The 18,286-nt window shown below is 47.1% G+C and overlaps 1 protein-coding gene across 2 annotated transcripts; it reads right to left on the bottom strand.

The window, feature by feature from the left end:
• Positions 1-854: 854 nt before the first annotated feature.
• slc35f4 (solute carrier family 35 member F4) lies at positions 855-16,340 on the bottom strand. 2 transcript variants are annotated; one of them, XM_047049248.1, is made up of 7 exons: positions 16,109-16,340; positions 4,427-4,727; positions 3,292-3,511; positions 3,024-3,149; positions 2,724-2,916; positions 2,555-2,644; positions 855-1,390 (listed from the first exon to the last, which is right to left on the bottom strand). In XM_047049248.1, exons 1-7 carry the CDS (start codon positions 16,338-16,340, stop codon positions 1,152-1,154), a joined length of 1,401 nt encoding a protein of 466 aa, XP_046905204.1. In that variant the 3' UTR covers positions 855-1,151. The 2 variants fall into 2 exon arrangements, with proteins under 2 accessions (XP_046905204.1, XP_046905213.1); XM_047049257.1 differs by lacking the exon at positions 16,109-16,340 and adding an exon at positions 8,869-8,962 and having other exon boundaries at positions 4,427-4,724.
• Positions 16,341-18,286: the final 1,946 nt, after the last annotated feature.

The following is an 18,286-nucleotide window of genomic DNA, read 5'->3' as shown; positions in this document are numbered from 1 at the left end:
TTGGAATTTGTTCATATTGTGTCACACTGCCAGCTTGTAGCTGTGGTTCCCTTAGGGCTGGTGTCTGCTCCTCTGACAGTCAGGCCTCTGCCTTCACCCCAGGCCAAACAGGGGCAGGCAGGCAGGGCTGTTTACCATACACCCACAGATAGACGTGTGTTTGAGGAAGGAAGAGAGGCTAAATGAGTGACACAGCCCAGCGATGGCTGTCATCTCTACTGAATTAATTAAATCCACTCATTGTACTGTATTAGTAAGACAGGATGATTCACTCTCAAAGCTTCCCAGAGATGTCTGCAAGGTAGAGTACCCAGGGAACATCTTAGAGGAAGGATCTACCTGCATTTAAAGTCACACAGGTGCACATCCACTGCTTTCTGATGAAACAGTCTCCAGTTGATGAGCAGGATTCCCAAACAGCATGTTGAATGTGTTTGTGTGCCCAGGGCCCATGCAGAGGTACTGAAAGAGGAACTGAACACTTGCTGTATGGTGAAAGAGTTGTCCAGGGTTCTACCACAATGCGAACAACATGGTAAGTATACCCCAATGCATACAAACGATAGATATGTAAACCATGTGGGCAGCACCAAACCAGTCCAATAACATCATATTATGAACCACTTCCTGTAATAATAATGCAGCTCCAGTACAACTTTGGGTCTTTAGTTTCCTTTTATTAGAAAAGAAAGAAAAGCCTGTACTGTACATTAAGCATAGTATATTTCCCATTCTTGTATATAATACTGTTTAAGAAGTCAAATGTAAATACTCATCTTATTGATTTACCTCTGAATAAATTTAATAAATACAGATAAGATTGAGCCAAACTGGCCCTGTCAATATTAATATTCACAGAATACAGTCCATGGAGGAGGAGGGGAGACGGGCCTGTGTGGACTGGGGACGTGCTGGGGAGTGGACTGCGAGGGCGAGGGAAAGAGATCAAGGAAGTTTTGAACTTCCTCGTCAGCAGAATCTGTAAAAGTCCTCTCTTCCCGCCCTGGCCAGGGAAGCGGTGCTGGAGACATGACTCCATCTTAACCCCAAGAAAGGTCTCCCCGCTCCAGATGCTTCTTCGGTTGTTTGGCCACGCCTGCCAGGTGGGTGCTGGAGAAACGTGCGGGATGGACGTGCGGGGGAGGGGGGGGTCATGCCAGAGGGATGGAGACGGCGCCGTTGGCACGGCTACGGCTGCGCGTGTGGATGCTGGATTCTGTGAGCTCCTCGCCGTTGTCCTCAGACTTCTTGTCGGCGACGGCGGCGAGGAAACGCAGCGTGACCGAGTCCCACTCCTCAGGCAGCAGCAGGAGGAGGAAGCCCAGGCAGATGATGCAGGTGGCGGCCAGACGCACCACGCTGAACACCTCCTGCTTCAGCACGTCGATGGCTGGAGAGGAGAGTGGAGGAGAGGAGTAGAGAGGGGAAGAGAGTGGAGGAAAGGAGAGTGGAGGAGAGGAGAGTGGAGGAGAGTGGAGGGGAGCAGAGTGGAGTGGAGGAGAGGAGTAGAGAGGAGAGTGGAGGGGAGGTGAGGTGAGTGGAGGTGAGGAGAGTGGAGGTGATGAGAGTGGAGGTGAGGAGAGTGGAGGGGAGGAGATTGGAAGAGAGGAGTAGGGAGTGGAGAAGAGGAGAGTGGAGGAGAGGTGAGGAGAGGTGAGGAGAGGAGAGTGGAGGAGTAGAGAGGTGAGGAGAGTGAAGGATAGACGAGATTGAGAGAGGGGGGAAAAAAAACGTGTTCTGTTTAATTACATAAAGTAAACCAACCACAGGACACTCAGACTGTGGTGGGGTCATCTTAGCTTAACACTGCGGCTTACAATCAGCACAAGTGGTGATGTCCTCTCTCTCCCACCCACCCACCCACCCTCTCTCCCTCCCTCTCTCTCTCTCTCTCTCTGTCTCTCCCTCTCTCTCTGTCTCTCTCTCTCTCCCCCTCCCTTTCTGTCTCTGTGGTCTGGAGCACTGCGCCAGCTTGGCGTAACCCACTGACCTTCATACAGGCTACCGTGGTTAAGGAAAACAACTCGTCTGCAGGCGTTTAGTGTCGCCTTAGCAACCTGATCCTCCCTCGGTGAGAGATAGTTGCAGAGTCTGTGGAGACATACTGATGATTGGGTTTCTGATGTGAGGATAGAGAGGAACTTGCTGTGTAATCTGTTTGCTGCGAGGGCCTTTATAAGTGCTGACCTCTGGATGCAACATCACCCAGCGCTACACACACCCAACGGATATTTACTCTCATCTTGGAAATTCAAGCGATTTTGTTTCATTTTGTTAAACCGGGGGTCCTTAGACTGTTCAGAGTGAGTACTCCCTCTGGTCCGACCAAACCACCCAAGTATCACCAACAACGTACTCCTGTAGGCTGCAGGTTACTCGCAAAAACATTACATTTCTTGTTATAATAAAATTCTTATCAAAACAGTATTTGTCTTTTTGATTTACGTAGTAATTAGTTTTATTTTTTAATTGTTTGGCACACAACATAATAACGCCCCTTGATTGAACGCCTTGGAACTCTGGAATGTTGCTGTTTGCGTTTCCTGTGGCCTACCTGCGTTGCCAGGGACGCTGAGCAGCGTTCCTATGGAGATGAGGATGGGATAGGTGAGTACCACACCCACGTTCACCAGGATGTTAAACACTGAAAGAGACAGAAGGGTTGACACATCAGTATGTGTGTGTGTGTGTGTATCTGTGTGTGTGTGTCAGTATCCACCCACCCAGCCACAGCCCAGCCAGCCCACACAGGTACCCCCAGGGCAGGGAGGACAGAGAGCCCCAGTGCTCCACCCTGGTGAAGTAGAGGATGAGAGGAACGCAGGAGATGAAGATGAGGTTGAAGATTCCCATGGTGGACAGGAAGTGGGCCACTTCCCCTAGGTTGGCACTGCCCAGAAACATCTTAAACAGCACCTGGAAATCAACAACCACTCACGTGTAAATTTGCCATGAAACACCATGAAAAAAAGAGTGAGAAGATGATATTTATGATTATGATTATTTTTTGGGGGTTAACTTGCCTTGTAGAGAGCCGATGTGGAGGCAGAGCCCACAGCCAAGGCCACGCCCACAATGGAATCGCCGTGGAAACCGTCGGCGTATGCCATCATCACAATGCCTGTGATGGCCATGATAGCTGCCACGATCTACAGGCACAGAGGACAACATCCTCATCATCTCCACCAACACCATCATCATCGAGACGAAACACCCATGACGATAACGTGAACCTACGAAGAAAAGGCCTTGACGGACACGTGTGTTATGGGCTGGACAGACGGGACTCACGCGTACACCCATGAAGCGGTCCTTCAGCACGATCCAGGACAGCAGGAAGACGAAGGCCTTGTGACAGCAGTACAGCGTGGACACTTCCGTGGCTGTCAGCTTCTTCAGGGCCATCACGTACAGGTAGTTAGTCAGCGTCCACAAGATGGAGAAGGGGGCTGTCCTCTTGAGGAACAGCTTCATGGTCATCCCATCCTCTCCGAATAACCGACTACACTCCCTGGGTGGAGCAGAAGGGGCGGGGACGGAACTGTCTTACTACTAGGGAGTCAGGTGGCTGAACGGTGAGGGAATCGGGCTGGTAATCTGAAGGTTGCCAGTTCGTTTCCCGGCCGAGCCAAATGACGTTGTGTCCTTGGGCAAGGCACTTCACCCTACTTGCCTCGGGGGGAATGACCCTGTACTTACTGTAAGTCGCTCTGGATAAGAGCGTCTGCTAAATGACTAAAATGTAAATGTATGGTCCACAGCCCAAAGCACTGTTTCTCTCCAGGAGGTGGTAAATACTGCCTTCTAACAAAATGACATGTATATTACTTCCCTGAGCATATCTGCTCATTGCGGTCAATATCCTCATTCACATGCCTGAATGGAGATGGAAATTAAACGGGGGAAGTTCCACTTGAGTTCCTGGAACAGATCAAACCTTTCCAACAACAAACAAACAGCTCGGAACAAATTTTCTGTCTGCCAGAGCACTTATTAACACTCCCGGACATATAAATAAAAAAACAAATTCCTAAACCCAGATTAGACCGCCACTCCAGGAGCTCTCCTTGGCCCTTAATAATGAAGAATCTCATTTTCTCCGAAGCTAATTAGAAAATAGAGTTCATGGAGAATTTTATTGGACGTCATTCGACTGAGGGATTTACTCGAGGTAGATAGTGTTTGGGAAGTCAAGGAAACGGCCACGTGTTTTTGCAAATTTGCACACGGAAAAATATCAGAGTCCTATTTCAACAAGTCTGCATAGGTCTCATGAGTAATAGGTAGCATAGGTCCATCTCATGAGTGGACCAGAGTAAACACTCAACAAGTATAACTAACAGTCCTGGTGTTGCGCTGGACTGCTGAGTGATGATGTCTGTTTATCATGTTTATCAGGTCTGTTTATGTTGATCTGTGAACTCACCTGAACTTCTGGATGGGTGTCTGCTTGTCCCTGGTGGTGGCCACGTGGCCCGAGTAGTAGAGAGGGAAGAAGAGGATGTTCCAGTTGCTGCTGAACCAGGAGATGAAGAAGGGGCAGGAGAAGGACTGGAAGGTGAGTTTGACCACCTGCGTGGTGCCCACCCAAGATGAGGACACGCACAGTACCAGCAGGAGCCCCCCCAGCACCTTGAGGAGCGCGTTGGTACACGTCTGGTAGGACGTCCCCTCTCCGCTCGCCTCGCTGCCCGGCGTCTCTGCTTGGGACTCTGAACCCTCCTCTCCTGAGAAGGAGACAAGGTAGGACAGATGTCTGTTCGGGTGACCTTTGACCTCTGTGTGACAGGGGTAGTAACGTCGCTCGTCGGTTACCCTAACCCTAGTCTAACCCTATAATTGCACCTACATCCCTGGAGCTAACGCTATAATGCTATCCTAATACTGAGGATCAGGAGGAGAGCAGGTATCGATCACCTGTCCTTAGTGAGCAGTCCTCCAGTTTGAATTACCTGCTGTGGAGGCACTCCAGTGGGCTTCTGTTGGAAATGTGTCGGCTTAGCGTGGAGCCTGTCCATGTCGTAAATAGCATCATAGGGTCATGATGCGGCACGGCGTTCGGGGGCACATATTTACATTTGACATTTTAGTCATTTAGCAGACGCTCTTATCCAGAGCGACTTACAGTAAGTACAGGGACATTCCCCCCGAGGCAAGTAGGGTGAAGTGCCTTGCCCAAGGACACATCGTCATTTGGCACGGCGGGGAATCGATCCGGCAACCTTCTGATTACTAGCCCGACTCCCGCACCGCTCAGCCATCTGACTCCCATATATAGTCAGGCATGCACAGACACCCGACACCCCGAAGATGATGTCGTCTTAATTGTGTGTGTCAGCTCAGATCACATGACAAAGACGTGACAACCTTGTCGTTATAATACGGTTACAGGTTGCAGATGAACACCCACAGCTCTGCTCTAGAATGATTGTGATAAGGGGTTCAGATGGCTGAGTGGTTAGGGAGTTGGGCTATTAATCAGAAGGTTGTTGGTTCGATTCCCGGCCGTCGCAAATGACGTTGTGTCCTTGGGCAAGGCACTTCACTCTACTTGCCTCGGGGGAGAATGTCCCTGTACTTACTGTAAGTCGCTCTGGATAAGAGCGTCTGCTAAATGACTAAATGTAAGGGGGCATTTTGATTATAGCTTCCTCGGAAGACTCTTATAGCTAAAATAATTGGAGGGTACAGCATTCTGTTTGGGGTTGGATCACACCCTGGCAGCCCAGGTCTGGGAAATAGAACTGTAAGGATTTATATAGAACAACATACTTTACAGACGTCTTTTAGCCTTCAAAGCAGAATGTTGAATTGTGCATTGCCTTAATGAATTGTGGAATGGAATGGCCTTCTGGGCTATCAATAACATTACTTGCTATTAATGTGTATTGAGGAGGGTGTGTGTGCATGTGTATATGTATTGTGTATATGTGTGTGTGTCTATGTGACTAAGATAATGCGAGGGTGTTTCCGGAGCCAAGATCCATTATATAGCTCTCCACAGTGCGATCAATTTACACCAGGGCAGGAATACAAGATGACATGTGCTGGATGATCGCAGCTCTCAGCTTGCTAACTCAGCGCTCTGGGCTCAGTCATTTCTACCATGGCTGGAGACTTCACAGTCAAGCACCAGTGCTAGCGGACTCTTCCTGGGTTACTAAGGTCTATTCAGCACCTAAGACAGGACTTTAACAGGGCTCAGAGAGATATGAGTGCGATGTGTGTCTGACACATTCAACTGAAACATTTACACACACTTTTGATAATTGACAGTCTCCAATATGAAAACAGCAAACTGTGATTTGAATAGATCCTTAAGACTCCAGCAGACTGCCGACTTTCCCTGCGAATACGAGGAGATGACTACGAGGAGTTTAGTCACAGAAGCAGAAACCAGGCGGACACGAGTCATTTTTGTCCTTGAAACTACCCATCAAGCTCTCCTCCAACAAAAGCCAAGATAAGAGCAATGACTCCAGTGGCTGGCATCAGTCATCACCACTTCTGAAAAGACACAGGTCATAGGAGCTTAAAAATGTCCTTGGTTCATTTGTAGCTAACACTCATGATGGATACATCGTACGTGACAAACACAGCAGGCCAACATTTCTCTTTTCGTTATACTTTTAACCTTCTCACTGTTGAAAAAAAAATAAAAAATCACTGATCTATACAAAATACTCCTGTCTTTTATGGGGCACAAAGACACAGTTCTACCACACATCAAGTAAATGAGGAATTATGAGCAACGGTTTGAGAGTCAGTTCTGTTCAAGTACCGTCTGGTAGTGCTACTTCAAAGGAATCCTTAAGAACCCTGCGGCGATCACGCTGCCTGGACTCCAGCAAATCCTGTGACCATTACAGAACTTCTAGCGGGTCAGATGGCTGAGCGGTTAGGGAGTTGGGCTATTAATCAGAAGGTTGTTGGTTCAATTCCCGGGCCATTCCAATGACGTTGTGTCCTTGGGCAAGGCACTTCACCCTACTTGCCTCGGGGAGAATGTCCCTGTACTTACTGTAAGTCGCTCTGGATAAGAGCATCTGCTAACTGACTAAATGTAAATGTAGCCACAATTAAACCTTAACCGACGATGAACTTGGAATGCAGCACACGGCTTAAGGGAGGAGCAAATGTTATCTCCACTACACCTAGGCCTTTACTATTATCCCCAAAGGAGATCCTAATGGTGATGCTTAAAACAGGATTGATCTGATCCAATCCCAGCCAGGGTAGTTCAGTAGACTGTGTACAGTGTACAGTAGACTGTGTACAGTAGACCGTGTACAGAAAACTGTGTACAGTAGACTGTGTACAGTAGACCGTGTACAGTAGACCGTGTACAGTGACAGTAGACCATGTACAGTGTACAGTAGGCCGTGTACAGTAGGCCGTGTACAGTAGACGGTGGTGAGAGGAGATCTGCCTGAGACAGAGAGAGAACCTCTGTAAAGACCATCCAGGGACGTGATGATCAGAATCTGAAACCAGTTTACTGCCCAGTACGTCAAAGGAATTAGCTTTGGTGATGTTGGTGCAGAATGTAAACACAGTAGTAATATATATATCAAGGAAGATGAAAGCAATAACGTCCGGCTTCGGAAAAGCATCATATCCTGTCGTTATAGAGAACCAAGAGGAATAGACTAACTACTGCGCTACAGTATGATCATCCACACACTCACCAGGCCTCGTCATATTGGCTGAGCAGACAGAAATCATCTTACTGCAGGAGGTGAGTGGCCCAGGGTAGTTACTGTAGCTAGCATATTAGATCCTGATGCTAGAGAGCCTGAGAAGGATCTGAGGCCAGGATTTAGATATTAAACACAGAATTGGAATCTCCCCAGCTCATTAATGCTGAATCTCAGGCTACATTTGAGGTCTCGTGAAACACAACATCATTATCGCATGATGGGGCTGCTGGTGAAGGGGAAGTTAAGGACACATTTTTGTCGCCCAAAATCCTGACAAAACTGTAAAATCCTTAAAGCTTCTGAAACAACAAACTGAAGTGAGTAAGTAACTACATGAAATCCAAATCAACAACTCTATCACTGTAGGAGCATTCACTAGTCTGCAGTGTCCTCCAGGGCTTATGAGGTTAACCCATGTTAGCACACCTCTGAGAAGAGTCAGTCGTCATTAGCCTGGACATCTGTACATCTCCACACACAGAACATGCCAAGAACACAGACACAACACCACTCTCATGCCCCCTCCTCCTTGTGTTCATGCTTCATCTCCCAGCCCCTAAAACAGGGGTGTTCAATCCTGGTCCTTGAGAGCCCCTGTCCTGCATGTTCTAGATATTTCCCTGCTCCAGCACACCTGATTCAAATGAATGGGTTGTTATCAAGCTCTGTAGAAGCCAGGTAATGACCAATCATTTGAATCAGGTGTGCTGGAGCAGGGAAACATCTAAAACATGCAGGACAGGGGCTCTCGAGGACCAGGATTGAACACCCCTGCCCTCTACAACTGATCCGTTTAAGGACGGCCATGCAAAGCCTTATCACCCAGACGGGAGGATTACTAGCCAGCTGCATCACACGCCTCTCTCGAGCGTTGCGTTACACATGCGCACCTATGTTGTCATTGGGGGAAACCCCTTTCATGTCCTCAAAGCACAACTGTCTGTAAAGCACAATTGTTAGTTTTTTAAAGCTTCCTCAGTCACTCACACAGTAGATGTCCCAGACATGGCATCAAGGGCCATAACCCATACATCCATCCCTCCATCCCTCCCCCATACATACATCCATCCATCCCTCCATCAATCCCCCACCCCTCCATCCATCCCCCACCCACCCATCCATCCCCCATCCCTCCTACTTCTGTCCCTCCCCCCTGGGTGCCCGGTGCCCAGCTGGGAGTCTTTACCTTCGGAGATGGGGCAGGTGAGGACCTGGGTGCTGTAGGAGCTGAGCGGAGCCACTCTGGCTGAGTGCTTCTTCATCCTCCACTAGGGACAGAGTCTGGGATGTGTGTGTGTGTGTTTGGGGGGGGGGGGGGGGGTCTGTGAGCGCGTGTGGGAGTGTGTGGGAGTGTGTGTGGGAGTGTGTGTGTGCGTGTGCGTTGGCAGCTGATCTCTCAGCAGCACCTCCTGCAGTTCCTCGTCATCCTCTGACTCCTCGTTGGTCTCCTCCTGCGTTCCTCCTCCTCTCCTCCTGGACCACAGCTCTTCTTTCTCTCTCACTCTCCGGTCCTTCCTCCTCTCTCTTGCGCTCCCTCTGTCTAACTGTCTCCCAGTGTGTCTGACCGGGACTGTCCAGCCCTCTTCTCCTGGCTCTCTGGCTGGTGACAGAACTCCGTGTGTTGGAGACTCTAGTGTTGCTCCGTCATGCTGTGATCCGACGCTGCCACTGTCTCCAAGGGAGACTGAGCTTCAAGTGTATGTGGCACGGCACAATCACTCCCTTCATCTCCTTTTCCCTCCTCCTCCTCCTCCTCCCTCACTTTTCCCCTCCTCTTCGTTTTGCTCGGCAAATCAGCTGCTTTGTTTGAAAGGTAACCAAGCAGCAGCCAGGGCTAATTATGCTGTGTTAGCTCTCTCTCTTTCTCTCTCCTCCTCTCCAACTATGTCTCTCTCTCTCCCCCTCTCTCCCTCCAACTCTCTCTCTTTCCCTCCCTCTCTCTCTTTCTCTCTCCTCCTTTCCAACTATCTCTCCCTCCCTCCAACTCTCTCTCTCTTTCTCTCTCTTCCTCTCCAAATCTCTCCCACCAGCTCTCTCTTTCTCTCTCCCTCCAACTCTTTCTCTCTCCTACACTCCAAATCCCTCTCTCTTCCTCCTCTCCAAATCTCTCTCTCTCCCTCCAACTCTCTCTTTCTCCTCCTCTCCAAATCTCTCTCTTTCTCCTCCTCTCCAAATCTCTCTCTCCCTTCAACTCTCTCTCTCTCTCTTTCTGCTTTCCTGGCACTTCTCCCCTACTTCACTAACCCTTCAGTCTTAGATTATTTATGGAGGTCCTGTTCTATTGTCTGCACCACTGCGACACTAATGAATTTAGGGGGAGAAAGGGACCAACTGAAGCCTTGCGTCTCCCCATCACCATTTGGATGGAAGGGAGACTGGAGGTGAGCAGCTAGACGTTTCTGCCCCCCCCCCCCCCAATCCACTTTCTGGGTTCTGCGCCCACTGTGTTGTCAGCAGAGAGGAGCCTGAAAAGCCCTCAATAAGTTATGTGAGCAAAAAAGTGTAACATCAGACGAGGTGTAGTCCATAAGGAGAAAGCCAAACTGCATAGATGCAGGAGAGACATAGCGATGAGAGGCTCTTTACCAATTCTCTCTAGTCTCTAGTCTACTCTCTAGTCAGAGTTCGCCTCAGGGTGTCAGTGCTCATAATCACCTCCGGTCAGGTTTCTCCTCTTAGATACCAAGGCCCACCCCAAAATATTTTCTAAATGTCGATGTTTTTGTTATTGTTTTACTCAGTGACTCGCCCTTCTTCCAGAGAAAGGAAAGCACCTTGTCCCAGGTCCCAGGTCTGCCCCAGCCCAGACAGGAGGACCTGCCCCCTGCGACTGCTGTTAGGAGAAACCCCTCTCTGTCACCCTGCCTCTGTCTGCGCTTTTTTAATAGGCCTCGTCCGCCCGTTAGCCTTTCCACTGATGGCACGTTAGCACTGGTGCGGTCAGACACACAGAGGTTCTGCTCTCTGTAATATAATCTTAATATAACAGCCTCCAGTCCCTAACCCCCGTCTCCGGCTCACTCTCCTGCCAGGGAAATCAATGACAGGCCAGCCGGGTGCAGCTGTACGTGTTCCTCCTGGGGCCACACAGTCGTATATCACCAAAGAACTTAAAGAAACGTAGCAATGCACTTACTCCTGGTCAGTGATAAAGCTTGATGTAGGGTCAGGTGTGTCAGAGACTGGGGCTGTGGGACTACAGAATCTCTCTCCCCAGAGGCCAGGGGCTCAACTTAAAAATAGCCCTGCTGATTGGTGGAGCCAGCAGCTAGACGCAGGGCAGGGAAAAGACAGCCAGTCAGCAGATCAGGACCACGGATGTTAATCAGTTTGCACTCAGAGCTCAGACTGGTGGACCACAGCTGTGGTATGTATGGATGGAGAGATCATGGCTCAAACTCACCACAGACACCGTCAGAGTCCCCGTACTGTTCATCCACTATGACAAAGGATTTTTCCCATGAGGAACAACGACAACAATGTTGTCGTCATTGCCAATAAAGATTAATGTATATATATATTAAATACATTATCATTGAGCTCCGAGACCAATGGAAACTAGGTTCAATATCTGATTTCATACATTGTTTGAGTAGTGTTACTGTTTCAGTAACTATGCCATAGCAAGACCACCATAATAATCTGACTAATTAATATGCATTTTTCAGTACATGTTGTTAGCTTTCTTTGCAAAACTTCACCAGTCGTTGTAAGGTGCATCTGGTGTAACCTATGAGGTCAAACGGACACATCCCTCATGCACCACTACACGTCTTCACCCCAATCCAGCATCTCTTGTACCAGCCTATCTTGTACCAGCATCTCTTGTACCAGCATCTCTTGCCTCTTGTTTCTCTCTGTTGTTGCGTCTTGGGACAAACAGAACCCAAGCGACCCCCACGCTCCACCATGGCAACGCTGGTTGTCCAGAACACACAGCTCAAGCCTACTGACGCAGTCTCCTCATTCAGGCCCTTTGTCATTCAGATCAGACCATGTTCCTCTGCGAGGCACGCCACACGCACGCCTTTGTGTTTATGCATCTCTGTTTGCTAATCAGAACATCTTTTCAGAGAGGACCAGCAGGAGAGGAGAGGGAAAATGAGAGAGGGAGAGAGAGAGTGAGAGAGAGAGAGATGGATGGAGATGGAGAGAGGATTTAGAAACTGTTGCCCAAACACCCAGACATACTTAATATGATGAGTGGTAAAATAGTGGATTTAATTCATTCAGATACAAGCAAGATGGTTCTTTTCATCTAATTAGGTGACGAGGACATCTAGTGGGCAGAATGGGGCGACAGAACAGTGGAAGCATGTTCACAACCCTGTGAGAAGTGGCTGAGAGGTAAACAAGGTGAGTTTGATTTGTCTACAGGCTCCTGTCCTGTTCTTGATCCTGAAACAAAGGCCCTGTTTTGCAAAAGGGTCTCTAGAAGAAGAAAAAAAGACATTGCAAAACAAGCACACAGAACTGTGTCTACCCTGCAAGGCCTTCTATCGTGATGCATAACAGCAAATACGAGAAAACAGAAATAAGGTTTGCAGTACAACCTCGGGGATTTCTCTTCTTCCTACTTGCAAACTGAGATATTTTTGGTAGCCTGCAAAGCATACTGTGTAAACGTCTTTCTCGGGAGGTAATGACAGAGCGAGGGTTGCTCAAGGAGCTCTCAATCTTGATTAACACACACAGTCATTGCTGTAGGGTAAGTGGGCTTGGGGTATCTGCTTTTAAAATGGAGGTTGTGACCACATGAGGGCAGTAGAAAACCGTGTGCAGGGCAAACTGCACTTCTCCACAACCACGGTACACCGAATCAAAAACCGAGTTGGGATATGAGGTTAAGCGAGATTCAAACTAACTACACACCGTTGCATGTTTTAATCGTCTGAATAACCTTGTCGACCAGTGTATCTGTCATCCGTTATCAGTGGTGAGGTAAACAATAGCATGTGAAATTCGCGAAGTTGCAACAGTGGTGAAAACACGGTAACAAACCTCGGAAAAAAATAAGTTGAACTTTGTGGGCGTTCAGACCCGTTCCCTTCACAACGCCGAGGACTGACCCTCTTTCAACGGCGGTTCACAAGAAGTTGCATCTCATTAAGAGTATGACGGTAGTTAAAAATAGCACCCTGAGAGGTAAAGGCTAAGAGAGGCAGATAGTGCTGACAATGCATGTCTCTGAGAGAACTTTTAGGGGAAAGGTTTTGTTACGTTTACTTGCTATGTGGGGTTACTTAACTAGACTCTATGATTCAACACAGCCGACTCAAAATACTGTCCACATGCTTTGTAAGCGCCGAACACGTAATATGATTAAGAAGCCTTACCGTATAAGAAGTAGAGTTGGTGACTTGTGAATGGATTTGTATTTTCCTTTTCATAAGAGACGACTACCCAGAGTGATGGCTATCTGCCCAACCATCTGTAAATCAAGTTATTGTCTATTCTCTGTGTCTGTGATGACTTTAATTGTCTGAGTCGTTTCACTCATTCATGACCAAAGGAAGGTCTTGATTTGATTGGTTCTGAAGAGAACATAGGTGTTGATAAACAAAAGTCTGCTTCTTTCTTAATGTGTATAAACTCGTTCACTGCCTCAGAAGTCAGGGCATGTGCATCTATGCCAATACCTCATCACAAAATATAGTTCAGGATTCTCCTCCAGGCATCTAGTTATGCAAGACAGATGGTGGCAACATGGCAACAATAGCAAAATGCCAACAAGAAATTGCTAAATATATCATTACCCCATAGGTTTGGCAGGATCAAACTACTTATCTATTAATGTGTCACTCCTTTTCTCACCCCGCACACAGGCCTTGTCTAACCAAATGATTAGCATCGACTTTCATGGACATTTCAAATTCACAATTGGAGACTCAAGAGTGAGCTAAATTAAAAATGGGATCCAATAATGGGAATAAACTACGTAAACAAAAAAAGTAATCTTGTTTACTAGACAGTCGTGAATGGTACTTCCCTGCCTACATGCTTACTAAGGGTGGGAATCTTTCGGTACCTCACAATTTGATTCGATTCTTGGGGTCACGATTCGATAACAAATCAATTCACGATTTTTCTGAGATTTTAAAATAAAATCGATTCACATACATTTGTGAATCGATCTGAATCGCTGGCAGACTGAATCGCAATTCAAATGTGAATCGAGGCTACAACAAACAGGCTGTAGTCTCTACTGTAGAGTAGGCTACAGCAAACAGGCAGTAGTCACTACTATAGAGTAGGCTGCAGCAAACAGGCTGTAGTCTCTACTATAGAGTAGGCTGCAGCAAACAGGCTGTTGTCACTACTATAGAGTAGGCTACAGCAAACAGGCTGTAGTCACTACTGTAGAGTAGGCTGCAGCAAACAGGCTGTAGTCTCTACTGTAGAGTAGGCTACAGCAAACAGGCTGTAGTCACTACTATAGAGTAGGCTACAGCAAACAGGCTGTAGTCACTACTGTAGAGTAGGCTGCAGCAAACAGGCTGTAGTCTCTACTGTAGAGTAGGCTACAGCAAACAGGCTGTAGTCACTACTGTAGAGTAGGCTGCAGCAAACAGGCTGTTGTCACTACTATAGAGTAGGCTACAGCAAACAGGCTGTAGTCACTACTGTAGAGTAGGCTACAGCAAACAGGCTGTAGTCTCTACTGTAGAGTAGGCTACAGCAAACAGGCTGTAGTCTCTACTATAGAGTAGGCTGCAGCAAACAGGCTGTAGTCACTACTGTAGAGTAGGCTGCAGCAAACAGGCTGTAGTCACTACTGTAGAGTAGGCTACAGCAAACAGGCTGTAGTCTCTACTGTCGAGTAGGCTGCAGCAAACAGGCTGTAGTCTCTACTATAGAGTAGGCTGCAGCAAACAGGCTGTTGTCACTACTATAGAGTAGGCTACAGCAAACAGGCTGTAGTCACTACTGTAGAGTAGGCTGCAGCAAACAGGCTGTAGTCTCTACTGTAGAGTAGGCTACAGCAAACAGGCTGTAGTCACTACTATAGAGTAGGCTACAGCAAACAGGCTGTAGTCACTACTGTAGAGTAGGCTGCAGCAAACAGGCTGTAGTCTCTACTGTAGAGTAGGCTACAGCAAACAGGCTGTAGTCACTACTGTAGAGTAGGCTGCAGCAAACAGGCTGTTGTCACTACTATAGAGTAGGCTACAGCAAACAGGCTGTAGTCACTACTGTAGAGTAGGCTACAGCAAACAGGCTGTAGTCTCTACTGTAGAGTAGGCTACAGCAAACAGGCTGTAGTCTCTACTATAGAGTAGGCTGCAGCAAACAGGCTGTAGTCACTACTGTAGAGTAGGCTGCAGCAAACAGGCTGTAGTCACTACTGTAGAGTAGGCTACAGCAAACAGGCTGTAGTCTCTACTGTCGAGTAGGCTGCAGCAAACAGGCTGTAGTCTCTACTGTAGAGTAGGCTACAGCAAACAGGCTGTAGTCTCTACTGTAGAGTAGGCTACAGCAAACAGGCTGTAGTCTCTACTGTAGAGTAGGCTGCAGCAAACAGGCTGTAGTCACTACTGTAGAGTAGGTTGCAGCAAACAGGCTGTAGTCTCTACTGTAGAGTAGGCAACAGCAAACAGGCTGTAGTCTCTATTTGCATCACTGTCTCGCTCAGGGTCCCAGACGAGTAGCTGGAGGAGGGCAGAGAGATGAGTGTGTTTAGTGTTGTTACACTCTGTGAGTTTGTGATGAGGAGGCTTCTGAGAGGGTAGTGAACCAGCTTTGCTTTAGCTCAGAGGTATGTTTCTCACTTCACTGCTAGAGAGAGCTCAACCAGTCTGAACTCAACCAGTCTGAACTCAACTTTATATCTTTTTTAAAAAGTAGGCAATTTAAAAAATGAAACCATTACTGAATTTGGATAAATGGGCAGACACGCATTATCACTGACATCCTTGTAGTAGGGTTCATTGTAGGCCTAATGGAGATGGAATGAGTGTCAATATGCACAATTCACTTCTTCATATTGGACAAAGTAAGCAGTATAATTTCACTTTACCAATATATAATTACCATGACAAAGGCTATCACTCTGTGTCTCTTTGCCCACACCTCTCTCAGATAACATATCCTGAGTATCAATACCCACCTCTGTCATTATGCATAATTGTACAGTTGTCAGTAGGATATTCCCTGAGCCTATAAAGAGCCAGAACAATTAGCAGATAATTACATTGGGTGAAAGCAAAATTTATGATGTGACTGCAGCGACTAGACTTTCATATTTCTTCTATCGTTTTGTTCATAGGGACTTGATTTCAGACTTATTTTCTCTTTCAAGCAACCAAAGCCACAACATGCCAATTCATGATTCAGATTTAGGCTGAAGGAGTTACATTTCCCGCCTTAAGCTACTTGGTTATAATGCGCTTTATGGATAACCTACTTACTTTTATGACTTGAGTATCCTGGATAATAGCCGTAGTAGCCTGTGATCCTAAGAATCCTGTCTTCAATATCATGCACCCCGTTAACCGTCACTTTGGCGGTAGACGTACTGTCCGCGTAGAGAGATTGACTGTCACTGGTCGTCGCTTTCCCAGGCAGGTGCGTGGTCTTCAGTGGTTCCAGCTGAAAGCTAATCTGGTCTCCGCCACTCTCTGCACTTTCGGTAGTGATCATTGTAAGTGCAAACGGGCAAAAGCCAGGGTGTGCAGTTTCGGATGTGCTGTAGTCACCGTGCAAAGGATGACATCGCGGCCTCAATTAGCATCTAGAGAAGCACGTTCACATTCCATCAGTCGGTGCTCCGCTGTGGCAGGCTGTTGAACCCGACGTGCATGTCAGGCAGCGCACACAAGGGGGCGTGTCATTACTGTGGCATCGAGAACACCGAGGAATAGACTTATTGTCACAACATTGTAGTAGGCCTAATGTTGAAATCACAGTTTTTGTACTTGTAGGCTAATATTCATAGTTCACATGAATAGTTGATTAACACAAATGGTATCATATCTAATGAAGTGATAAACGAAATCTCACCCCTCATTAGGACTGGGGGGGGGGGGAGTGTAAACCCGCTGCTCGTCAGAGCTTTACCTATACCGGGTTTCGAACTCGAGACCGACTTTAAAATGCAATTTACGAGCTAATACAAAACCAAAATGATCTGGGTGACAAAAGAAACAAAAAGTATTTATTCTTCCAAAAAGAGGGACATGTAGAACGACACAAGGATCTGACCGACCAGGGAAGATTTGTCATTTAGCAGACACTCTTATCCAGAACCAGAACCAGATCGAACTAGACACAGGTAAACCAACTAGGCCTGGAACAAACGACTAAACTGAAAACCCTCGCACAGACACTAAGACACAGGTAAAGGTAATCACACAGAAACACGGAGAACACCAAGGGCGGGAAAAACATGAGAACTGAAAACTGGGGCACGTGACGCACGGCCGTGGGCGCGACACAACAGTGCTGCCTCGTGGCTCTGTGGTTTCCATATGCTGCTCTTTAGTTCTGAAATACACAGGGTTTGGTTTCTATTTATTATTTTCAATAAAATATTAATAAGCCTCGGAGAAAGAGTTAGCACAACAGGTCTGTTCTCACGTTGCTTTGGAGCCTTTTGACAGCAGTGTAAAATACAATGCTCACCTGTGTCTCAGTTGCTGGTAAGTAATAAAGAATAAGCAAGTTGATGACGTGAGGTGATTTAACACCTTATGCCATGCACGTAACCATACAAAGTTTTTTTTGTTTGTCTACAGCCAATCACGGAGACAACTTGAAATCAAACATAAACCCCATGAAAATCTTTTCCCCTCTCCTGGCTGAGTAGAAGCCAGTTTCCAAGGCTTTCTTTTACAGGATCCCCCGCTTTGTAAATGCTGCCCAACAAGTCTGACTACTGCCTCCAAAATCCAAAACATAAGCCACACTATCTCAGTCAGTGTCTCTGCGATGCGCCATTGTCCTCAGCACTCTGTGTGAAATCGATTCCCAGGGTATGGAGAACGAACACCCTTGCTGGCATTGTTGTAACACCGTGCAGAGCTTTGTGATGTTCTCCGAAGCCAAGTGTATGGTTCCTCGTGCCCACTCACAAACTCAATCTCCACCTAACGTTCTTTAGTTTTTGTCCCTTGTTCATAGAGGCAGTTATCTTCAGCCCTCCTCCCTATGGAACCAATGTATGGCCACAGCAACAGTTAAGCCTTTGCTTTCAGAAGGACTTGTGAGTAGCTCTTGGACACCAAAATCGTACAACTTTTCTTCCAAGAAAGTTACTCGCTTACTCACCAGTTTTTGGACATTCAATGTGTTTTTCTGTAGAGGTAAAGTTAATGAACCTTTAGGGCCTACGAGGACCAGACTTGACAGATGATATACATTAATTTGTTAATGGACACCGTAGAATGACTGGGTTCACAGATAGGAGTACGCATTTGGTATTCTCAGTTTCTCTGAATCTGTGTAAATGGTTTAGTCTTCAGTACTTTATATGCCCTTTCACTTTCGGAGCACTTGGCCTGTTTTTCAAGATGGATTTTTTTAATTTCAATTGTCCCCACTTTCCTCTGGCGTATCAGTGGAACCATAAAACTCCAGCCCAATATATT

This window comes from Hypomesus transpacificus, chromosome 3 (assembly GCF_021917145.1).
Source record: "Hypomesus transpacificus isolate Combined female chromosome 3, fHypTra1, whole genome shotgun sequence".
Lineage (NCBI taxonomy): Eukaryota > Metazoa > Chordata > Actinopteri > Osmeriformes > Osmeridae > Hypomesus > Hypomesus transpacificus.
The sequence above is the reverse complement of the archived record's forward strand: the minus strand, read 5'-3'. Positions and strand labels throughout refer to the sequence as shown.

Coding starts and splice junctions, on each gene's coding strand:
- slc35f4 (XM_047049248.1), bottom strand. CDS start 16,340: ATGATCACTACCGAAAGTGCAGAGAGTGGCGGAGACCAGATTAGCTTT. Junction 3,512..4,426: donor ACACCCATCCAGAAGTTCAG/GTGAGTTCACAG, acceptor TGCTCCACCCAG/GGAGTGTAGTCGGTTATTCG. Junction 2,645..2,723: donor GCTGGCTGGGCTGTGGCTGG/GTGGGTGGATAC, acceptor TGTCTCTTTCAG/TGTTTAACATCCTGGTGAAC.